Source organism: Monodelphis domestica, chromosome 8 (assembly GCF_027887165.1).
Source record: "Monodelphis domestica isolate mMonDom1 chromosome 8, mMonDom1.pri, whole genome shotgun sequence".
Taxonomy (NCBI): Eukaryota; Metazoa; Chordata; class Mammalia; order Didelphimorphia; family Didelphidae; genus Monodelphis; species Monodelphis domestica.
In genome coordinates this window covers 10,977,581-10,988,646 of record NC_077234.1, presented here as the reverse complement: position 1 = coordinate 10,988,646, position 11,066 = coordinate 10,977,581, and the positions used below count along the sequence as shown (strand labels likewise).

The following is an 11,066-nucleotide window of genomic DNA, read 5'->3' as shown; positions in this document are numbered from 1 at the left end:
CCGAATCTGGGTGATCACTGCCCCCTTCCTCCCAATGATTTTAGGGTGATATTTAGGATCTACAGTGACATTCAGCTTAAAGCTTCTCAAAGCCTACAATGGAGACAGCCAAGAGCGTGATGAGGAGAAGCTCCAGGTCCAGCTGCAGCTCTGTGAGAAAGAAGGCGAGGCCTCTGCTTCCCTCCATCTTTTCCTCACCTGTCACAGTGTGGACGCCCCCCCCCGCCCCCCCCATGCTGGGTCCCCAAACGCTGCTCTAACGGAAGCCAGGCGCTTGGGGCACAAGATAACACAACACACCAGAACAAGCCTTATACAAGTCACAGCGACAGGGCAGGGATTTTAACAAGCACCATCTAGCGAGAAGCCAGGCAAGTGCCTCCTCTCCCCCATTTAGCCCTTGCTGTTGTTCTGGCCTGAGAGCGACACTTCGCTCTGCTCGGAGACAGAAGTCAAGGACTCTTTAAAGCGCAGGTGAGCACTGGCACAAACAAGAGCAGAGGGGAGCGACCAGGCTCGAAGGAGCCCGCCGAACACGTGACCTGAAATTCTCTACATGCTCATCAGTGCCGAGCGGCCACGTTCGTTCTGAAGCCGGGACTGGTTGGGGGACCAAAGGGGGGCCTGGGAGACGCGGCGTGCCTGGGGACTCCCCCCCTACTGCACACACAAGCAAGGTAAGACGCGACCGTCCAGGTCCAAGAATGCGGACCGGGCTGGGAGGGCAGGCCGGCCAGGCGCGACACGAAGCCCGCCCTGCCCCTCTCCTTATTCCCCGATGACATGGCTGCGGAGCCACAAGGGAGGTCCCGGAACAGCTGGTTCAGCGCAGCCCACGAGGCCCAGCACTCCATCTCGGAACGCTGCGGCCGGCCCTCCCCGGCCGTCCGCACGACACTGCAGTCCGGCCAGCTCCGGGTGCTCAACGCTGCCTTCCCCAACGGGGGGCAGCTACGAGAACGTCTCCCCAGAAGAGGCGCAGTCGGGCCCGGCTGTGGCGGCGGCTGCCCCGGGCCCTTCCCTACCCGACTCCCCCCAAAGCCCGAGAAGCCCGAGGAACGTGGCCCGGCCCGCAGGCCGGGTGCTTACCCGGTCCTCCTGCTCAGCCTGCAGCTCCCTCACTCGCTCCAGGAGGCCAGCCTTGGCCCGGTCCAGGTTGGCGACGAGGCCGGTGATGGCGATGATGTCCGACTGCAGCTCGGGGGCCGGCACTTGGATATTCACCTGAAGGACAAGCCCCGACTCAATGGCAGGCCCTTGGCTGGCCGGTCGGCCACGGCACAGCACGAAGGGGAGCAGGGCAGGCCGGGCGCGGGGGGTGCCGAGGAGGGCCCTGATCTGGGAGGGCTCCCCGAAGCGGCAAAGACACTGAACTAGGAGGCAGACGGGCACGTCACTGACCTCAAACTCATCCATCATCTTTCGAATGCCGCTTCCTTTCTGCCCGATGATGTAGCGATGGAGATCGAAGGGCACCTCGACCTCGATGGTGACGGGAACCAGCGCCTACGGACAGCAGAGCAGAGCGATGGCATAAAGGGCGGCCCCCGAGCAGGAGGGAGCAGAGCCTGGCTTCTCGGGATCTTCCAGACTCTCTCCCACAGGCTACGAGAGCACAGTCGCCACGCGCTGTGCCCTCTCCTGCCCGTCTTCTCCTGGGAGCGGGAGATCAAAGGAACCTCAGAAGACATTCCGGCCCACCTCCTCATCTGCCAGAAGGGCCTGGTCATGTGCTCAAGGAGTGGAGCCAGGCCCCAAGACTCGAAATGCAGTAACTGGATGTCCTCAAAGTAAAACTCCTGCCAAAGGCAGACACCATTTTCTAGAGCGCCTCACCCAGGGAGGGAGGAGGGATTAAAAAAAAATTTTTTTTAAAGTTTTTAAATTCATTCAAATTGGGAAAAACCTCAAACCCAATACAACCGACAAGAGTGGAAAGTCCAGACAAGATGTCTCCCACATTGGCTTCTAAACAAGTGCCCCAGACCCAAGTGCCGTCTCCACTGGACTGGGCTGACCAAGTATCTGGGCAAGGCCCACCCCCAATGCCCAAGAAGAGACTGACCAACCTCAAGAGCTTCCTTGGCAGCCTCGCACTTCTCTTTGCGACCCGAAATGATAATGATGTCACACTTCCTTGGAGAGCCGGGGTCAGCCTCTTTGATGTACTTCCCCTCCCCAATTTCTTCCCCATTTTCTTGGACAACTGACTCAGTGACAGGAGCTAAAACAGACAGATCACAGTCAAGAATGACAGACAGCGAGCACCAACACGTTTTCACTTGGATAGTACAGTGCAATCTTCAGGCCAATGAACAGTCCTCTGGATACCAAAGACAAGCATATATATCTCTCTCCCCACAGGTCGGTCAACAATCATCTATTAAGTGCTAAGTAATTGCTGGGAATAATAATAATAATTATGGAAAAAAATTTTGATTAGGATCTTAAAGGCTGGCAAAGTGCTTAACAAGTGTCATCTCATTTGACCCTCACAACCACCTTGAGAAGTAGGTGCTGTTATTATGGTCTTTTTACAGATGAAGAAACTGAGGCAGGAAGGAAAGTAACTTGTCCAGAATGTCAGAGACAGTAAGGTTCTAAAGCTGAATAAAATTGTGTTCACACAATTCCTATTCCTTGGCAGATAAACTCTCAAGTATCCTTCTATTTCTCAAGAAAGAAAGAATTTTATTTTCTTCTTTGAATTCATATTTAATTGATTTAATATTCTACTATTCTGGGCAAGTTATACTTTTGCAAATATTCAACCAAACCATTTAAACTGTCAGGGTTTTGGCACATAGTTGGGTGAATTTTTCTATCCCTTCCTGCTGAATTTTGCTGGTAACATGCAAAAATGTGGATGATTTGTAAGCATTTGTTTTATATCCTACAATTACGCGGACGTTCTTTCAATGAGACTTTTTGCTGATTCCCAAGGGTTCTCCAAGAAAATGAACATCTGCAAAAACAGGAGTTTCGTTTTCTCTCTGCCTTTAACATCTTTTTCTTGTCTAGCACCTTGTTTCCCCCCCTACTCTCACTGGAAAGGTTTCTATCTTGCCTCCATTACAGATGATTGTTCCTGGGTTTAGGTAGATACTTACATGTCTTATTTTATTAAAACCTATACCCATCTGTCTTGGAATCAATTCTAAGGCAAAAGAGCAGTAAGGCAATGGGGATTATACGGGGTCACAAAGCTAGGAAATGTCCGAGATCACATTTGAACCCAGGTCCTCCCAACTTTTATCCACTGAGTCACCTCACTGACCCTACTACTTGTCATTTTAAATAAAATTTCACTTATTCTTATGCTTTTCTAGTGTTTTAACAGGAATGGGTGTTGTGTTTTAGCAAAAGCTTTTCCTGCATCTATTGAAATGATCATGTGTTGGGTTGTTTCGTTAATAGGATCGACTGTGTGCTATATTGACACAGTCTCCTGGCTAAGATTTTGATGGAAATTTTTGAATCAATAATCACTAGGGAAATTGGCTTAAAGAACACTTTTTCTATTTTGACCCTTCTTTTGTATTGGAGGCTCAAGACTATATAGAAGAAATCCAGGAAGACCTCTTTTATATTAATTTCCCCCAACAGTTTATGTAGCATTAGAATTCATTTTCCTTTAAATGTCTGGTACAGTTCACTTAAGGGCAGCCAAGCGGCATAACAGTAAGACTGCCAGGCCTGAAGTCAGGAAGACTCATCTTCCCAAATTCAAATCTAGCCTCAGACACTTCCTAGTTGTGTGGCCCTGGGCAAGTGACTTTACCCTGTGGCCTTAGTTTCTTCATCTGTAAAATCAGTTGGAGAAGGAAATGGCAAACCACTCCAGCATCTCTGCCAAGAAAACCCCAAATGGGGTCACAAAGATTCTGACACAATGACAATAAAAGAATTCATTTAAAAATCCTTCTGGTTCTGGGGTTTTCCCTTTAGGAAAGAAAGTTTCCCTCCCCCCAAAATCTATTTATGGCATGCTCAATTTCTTTTCCTGAAAAAGGGTTATTTAATATTCCACTGTTTTCCGTTAATATGGGCAATTTGTAACCGTTGTAAATCCATTCCATTTAAATTGTTGTTTAGGGGCATATGTTTGGACAAAATGACATCTAATTGATTTTATTTCTTCTTCATTTGTTGCAAATTTACTTTTTCCATTTTTGATATTGGTCATTTCATTTTCTTCTTAAAAACAAAAACAAAATAAAACTGGGTGAGTCAATGGCTTTTCTATTTTCTTTTGTTTAAAACAAAAACAGTCCCAGGTTTGATGTAGACCTGAACTCAAGTCTTCCTGACTCTGGAATCAGTACTTTCTCGACTGGATTATACAATCTGTATTCTCAAGGACCATCTATTACAGTGATGGCAAACCTTTTAGAGATGGAGTGCCAGGGACCCCCCATTCCACCCCGCAGACTGAGTGCCATGCCTGTCCCACCCAGAGACCATGTGACCTGCCCCTCCCCCCACCTTACCCCAGACAGGGGAGGAAGTGCTCCCACTGGTTGCTGGGCAGAGGGTTAGGGAAGGAGAGGGAACCCAGTGTTCCACTCCCCTCTAGTCACACCACCCAGTGTGGGAGCTCTGCTCCCCTCAAACCAAGCTCCTCTCCAACCCCACCATGGGAATTACCTTCACCACAGACTCCACAGGCTTCCATCCCCACCACGCCCTTACACTCCATGTAAACCATGCCCCTTATCCCAGACAGGGGAGGAAAAGCTCCCATTGGCTGCTGGGCAGAGGGGCAGGGGAAGTGAGGAGAAAGGGAGGAGAGCAGCTCCGCTCCAGTCCCTCTGGCATGCCTAAAGCAAGGGCTCTGCATGCCTTTTCTGGCATATGTGCCATAGGTTTATCACTGAGCTATTCTAACAGGGGAGACAAGTAGCCAAAACACCAGGCTATTCACACATGGATAATCTAGATAATCTATGTTTCCACAGAGCAGATGCCAGGCATAAGGTAGTCTCAGAGGGGCAGCACGAGGGCCAGGAGAAAGAACGGGTTTCCTGCCGCCACCAGGATTTTCTGGGTCTCAGGCCACACGACATCTAGTGTAGATAGGGATTTTCTATTTCTCCTGGAAGAGGGCGCCAGAGAAGGATAAGAGAGGTGCCTTGGTGGGAGGAAGGATCCCAGCAGCCAATGTGCCACGCCATCCATGAACAACACGGGCACAGTTTGTGACCAGGGCCGCCCTCCTCGAGGTTTACGGCCAAGAGCCCATGGACCTAGCAATGGCGCATTCTGCAGAAGGCCATTTATAGGATGGACCAAGGAAAGTGCCTCTCTGAAAAAGAAGCATCTAGGGCTCCCAGAAAGCCAAGTGTTGGTGTCTCAAAGAAGAAACCCAGATGACTACATGCACTGGGCCCCAAGGTCCACGTATGGCAGAAGCCCTGGCTGGCGAGAGCCTTTCCTCTGGGAATCTCTTTCTCTAGCAACCTCGATGACTCTCTCAGAACCTACAGTCAAGTTCAAGTCTCTGTGTCAGGGCCTGCCTGGCCTATCTGTCCCCCTTCCTGCCTTCAGGCCTGGAAGCTTTCTTAGTAAGTCCCTAATTAGTTCGAGCCCTCTCTACTTAATCTTCCACTGCTCCCAAAGACAAACCCTGAGCTAGAACCCTGGCTGGAAGTCCTATCTGCATCTCAAATGCACTGTGTCCAACGCAAGATGGACTTGTTCTTACCCTACCCCAAATCCTTCCTGCATAATCCTCCATTTCTGCAGAGTACCCTCACAATGGTGGCACATTCCTTGACCTCTTCCGTCTCTTAAATCTCATCTCTGATCAGTTGCCAAGCCTTATAAGTACAGGCAAGACTGAGTCATGAAGACTTGGGTTCAAATCTCACCTCTGACATTTAACTACTTTCTACCTGACCTTGGACAAATAACTGAGCACCCCCAACCCTCATCTGTAAAATCAGTGAGTCTGGGAGGGGGTTGGACTCAATGGCTCTCATGGCCCCTCCTAGGTAGGATAGATAGGATAGATAGGATAGATAGATAGATAGGATAGATCCTATCTGTCCATGATCCTATGGGCTCTCCTACATGCTTCCCCTTCTTTCCACTCCAAGTCTTTCAGCTACAGTTCAGGGCCACATCATCTTGAACGGGCTACTATAAGAGCTTCCTAATGAACCTATACCAACTGGCCACCTGGTGTGAGGAAAACAAAGTAGAAAAATGAGCCAATTCCTGCCCTTCAAGAGGAGCATCCCTGCCTGGCCCTCTGTAGAAGACTGCTTGTGCACCCAGGAAGCAGCAGACAAGACAAAAACCAGGTGCTTCCTAGGAGGAGGCACAAGATCAGGAGCTTAGCTCTGAGGCAGAAGGAAGAAGGTGCCAGAAGAAATAGACCACTGAAGGGAGGAAGTCTTCAGTTATCTTACAGTAAAATAAACCTAAATCACCACACCAACCTATCGTAGCTGAGACTAGGCTGCCAATCTATCCTTCCCATTCTGCCTAAAATCCATTCTCCCCACCAAGGAGGGTGCACACATAGAGCTATGGAGAGGCCAGCAGCTGTGTCCTAGAGGGGTCCCTCCAAGAGAATAGCCATTAGCCCTAAGCTAGCTTCACCCACAATCTCAAGTCAAGTATAAGTCCATTTACCTGACTCAGCCTTTCCCCAGAAATCTACCCCCACACTATCCACTAGGCAACCACTAAAGGATTTCTACCCTAAAAGATAGCACTAGTTTAAAGAGTTCACCCAAAGGCCTGAACAGATGCAATAGCATACCTCCATAAGCAATCACTATACCAAAGGGCCCCAAGCCAAAGCTGGGAAGCCCCCAGTTTAAAAGGAAAACTGTGATTCAGGAGCTCTAGGCAAACACTTACATCCTTCTGGAATCATACAGATCCTTTCCTTGTCTTCAAAATGAGAGGGGTTCAATTAGGGACTACAGGTCCTTTCCAGCCTGAGATGTGCCTGATCCTATCCACCCCCCCAGGTTGACTACCTTAGAGCAGGGGTCCCTAAACTTTTTTTACACAGGGGGCCAGTTCACTGTCCCTCAGACAGTTGGAGGGCTGAACTATAAAAACCTAACCCTAACCCCAACTGGGCAGCAGTATACCCAGTGTGGAATCCCCTCCCCCAGATTGCCACTCACCATGATGATATCTTCCATTGTGCAGCCACATAATCCTTTGCACAGCGCCTCATTCTAAAGCGCTACCACATACAGTGCTCCTCTCACTGAGCACCAATGAAAGAGGTGCCCCTTTCCGGAACTTCAGTAGGGGCCGCAGTTTGGGGACCCCTGCCTTAGAGCCATGGCATAGAAGGGCAGAGTCAAACCCAATTTTTAAAGTAGAAAAACAAGAGGGAGAAGAAGTCGAAAATCCAAGTTTTCATAATAAACTTCAGTTGTGAAAGACATTTACACAGTTTCTGTTCCACCCCAACATGCATCAGTCCCAACACCTCACTGGAAACTGTGAAGATTGGATTTGGTTCTCCCCTGATTGTAACAATGAAGGTACTTAGCTCTTCCTTAATTGTGAAGATTAAATTGTAAACAAGGTACTTAAAGTTGAGTATAGAGATCTGTCTCTTTTTAGATTTCAATCCCCAAACCGTTAACATGATACTTAAAAGCTAAGAATGTGGATCTACCCATTTTTGGATTTAATCAAAAAAGGTATGACTACCCATGTCACGTGGGTCCATGACCCACGTGTGTCAAAGAGTGGATGACAAATCAGAATCGACTGACTGCCTTTTGGGAGGTCCTAGAGCGGAGTGTCAGCTGTGATTGGTAGACATAAAATTAGGGGAAGTGACACAAGGGAAAAATGTCTTTAAAAGGAAAGTAACAACTGCTTGAAAGCAGTTTGACTTGGAACTCTCACTTGGAGTGGAACCTCCTGTGAGAGAGAGTTCTGCTGGAGCTCTACTAGAGTGGAGGACAATTCTTCATTCTTTGATCTGCTGACTGGACCTGTTTTTCCTGGTGATCCTGTTCCTTTGAACTGACATGCAGTGAGTTTAAAGGCTGACTCCCTTTTCCGTGTCCTTTCTGGAGGCACCAGCCTCTGGAGAGGTCCATCATCTTGAGGCTCTTCCCTTGGCTGGGGCCTCAGAACTCCTGCCTGGCTCAGAGGAGGCCGGAGCAGCTATCTCTCTCTTTTTCTTCTCTTTCTCTCTTCCTTAATATCTTCCCTCTTTATTATAAAATAAACTACCATAAATTCCATTCTGACTTTAGTAATTCATTTGGGATTTAGTAATTAAATTCTTGGCGAACAACTAAAATATATTCAGTCTAACCATAAATTTGACAAAACTCAGCATTTGTCAGGAGATTAGGCTGGGCCTGGGTACCTTTGCCAGATATAAGCCTAAGTCAGCAGATGAGCTCCAGGTCACAATATCTTCTGAACTCTGTTGCTTCAGAGTGGAAGAGACACTGGGGGCGAGGAGAAGAATGTGGAACAAAGGGTATCTCAGATCATCTTGCTCATCTCTGGTCATGGGCTTGTCTATGTCCCTAAGACTCTTTTCCTTGAAATCACCAAGGATGGAGAAATCAGGCTTTTTTACCATGGTAGACAAGAGAAGGAGCAAGTCCTCTTGGGCATTCCTCTAAGAAAGGAGAATCATTAGGGTGGGAGGATGAGGCCAGTAACACTTATCAACAGAGAACACAAAGACAGGATATTAAAGCAAGAGAGTAATACTAGATCTGACCTACATATAGAATTACTTAAGACCTTCCACTAAATTATAAGGAAATATCTGTTTAAAAATGTTTCTGCCAGTATTAAACACAAGCACTGCTACAAGAGTATCTTCCTACAAAGAAGGAGTCAAAGGTGATACTTGGGTTGCCCGCCTGAGTACCCGAGACAATAGTGGCACCCTCAATAGTAGATTCAGCAGAGGCAGGAAAGAGAAATGACTGCCAAGGTCAGATGATAAGAATAAATTATTATAAAGAACACCCAATCTCAGAGGAGCTCCATAACTGCCATAGATGGATGTAAATTTGAAACATAATGGCTGGGTGAATGCTCCAAGTTGATAAATGTTTCAAATTCTTGGCCATAAATTCAGCTACAACCAACAAGAACAAATAACTCAACATTTGGGAAACACGAGCATCAGCAGTAACAGAACTCATCTTATGTGGTTCTACTTCCCAACAACCAGCCCAATTCCTAGCACACAGTAGTAGTAGTAGTAGTAGTAGTAGTAGTAGTAGTAGTAGTAGTAGTAGTAGTAGTAGTAGTAGTAGTAGTAGTAGTAGTAGTAGTAGTAGTAGTAGTAGTAGTAGTCGTCGTCGTCTCTCGGTAACCGAGGATGATGACTGTCTTTGTGCGTGAAGGAGAAGAGTCGATGCACAGAGACAGTCCCACTCTCTCGGCGTTGGAAGCCTGAGTCCAGTGGCACGAAAAGTCGTTACACCTGGAGACTTCCTCAGCTGCACTGGATGGCCGTGTTGTCTTTTGTGCTCCAACATGCCCTGAGCACTCCAGTAGGTGCTAGCACACAGTAGGGACTTAATAACTGCTTACTGATGACCTGATTAAGAAAGTGGCTCTGGCCACCACAGCCCTGTGCCGCTGACCTAATTCTACTCAAATGCTTCCTTCCTCATTGTATGCACAACTCTATGCTAGGTACTGGAAGAACAACCAAGTTAGCTGGGGCTCCTCCATGGGGCCTGCCATCTTACTGAGCAAAGGACACACACACACCTATAATGCCAATCCTAAGTCAATGAGGAAGACAGAAAGCAAGGAGGGCGTCACTGGGGAGGCAGACATTTACAGACAGAAGAGGTAGAGAGGACTTAAAGAAATGAGGAAGATCAAAGAAGCAGGGGATGATCAAGGCCTACTGAAGTTTGACTGAAGTTCCACAAAGGTGACAACAAATGACATGAACTGAACCAGGGAAGGCTGAGTTCACTGAAGAGAATCCGGTCACTGAGAGACAGATTCCCCTGGATATAGCTGGCAGAACGAGGACAGGCTGTGCTCAAGTCAAATAATGGAAATAAGAGGAAGGAGAATTTTAATTTCATCATAAGGATTCATGTTGAGTGGGAAGGAGAAAAGTCTGGGCCACTGCAGCAAGTGAGGTCAATGGTTGACAGTCGAGGGGCAGGCAAGAGGGATGAAGCGAGAGGGGGACAGACTGTATGTGACGGCCATTGTGACATGAAGAGCCACAGGTCTGGGGTCAGGATCCAAGATGCAACTGTCATTTTAAGGCTGGGAAATTAGATGAATGGTGGTTCTCCCTGATGGAAATAGCGACACTAATGAGAAGATAAAAGCCTGGGGTTTGGCAGCCACATGAAGGGAAACAGCTGGAGACAGAGAAAGGCCCAAAGCTTGGGAATCAAGGCCTATCAGGTTTAGTGGCTCCAATGCCACCGATGCATTTCACTAGCATCAGAATGGTGGGAGCAAGAACTAGGCAGTGAGACCTGCAATGACAAAAGAGGAAGAGCAAAAACTTCAAAAGGAGCCCTCAGAGCAGGAGAACAGGAGGAGGACAAGACCCAAGACCCTAGATGAAGAAGGATGCAGGGGAGAGAGAGGGACAGAAAGGGAAGGAAAGACAGGAAAGTCAAGAACAAGGATCCCAAACAAGCAAGAACCAACCTGGCCGTATGAACAGAGACTGTCTGGTGCACCCTGGAGTCTCTAGCCTGGGGTGCCGGCATATTTTCATTGGTCCTTGGCACTTGATCTGATCAGCAAGACCACCATATCAAAAGAATACAATCAGTTTTAGGGCAGGGGTCCCCAAACTATGACCCGTGGTCCACATGCGGCCCCCTGGGGCCATTTATCTGGCCCCCACCCCACTTCTGGAAGGGGCACCTCTTTCACTGGTGGTCAGTGAAAGGAGCACTGTATGTGGCGGTGTCGCTCATGTACAGTACTACTTCCGGTGACATAATGACAGCAGTACAATGGCCCTCATACTCCCCTATTATGGGGGCCATTATGTTGTGCATCTGGAGGAGTATGGTTGCTCCTGTACTATGTGGGGGAAGTGAAGCATGCGTTTTTCG

At 48.0% G+C, this 11,066-nt stretch overlaps 1 protein-coding gene across 5 annotated transcripts in view; it reads right to left on the bottom strand.

The window, feature by feature from the left end:
• The window catches only part of HDLBP (high density lipoprotein binding protein), an 84,389-nt gene that overhangs the window by 6,599 nt on the left and 66,724 nt on the right, over positions 1 to 11,066 (bottom strand). For 4 of the 5 annotated variants that reach the window (XM_056808611.1, XM_056808609.1, XM_056808608.1 and 1 more), the window contains 4 exons: positions 2,070 to 2,224; positions 1,402 to 1,506; positions 1,090 to 1,224; positions 13 to 93 (listed from right to left, as the gene is read on the bottom strand). In XM_056808611.1, the coding sequence (XP_056664589.1) occupies positions 13 to 93; positions 1,090 to 1,224; positions 1,402 to 1,506; positions 2,070 to 2,224 (476 nt within the window). The remainder of the gene's footprint in view (positions 1 to 12; positions 94 to 1,089; positions 1,225 to 1,401; positions 1,507 to 2,069; positions 2,225 to 11,066) is intronic. The other variant, XM_056808612.1, reaches the window with a different exon arrangement.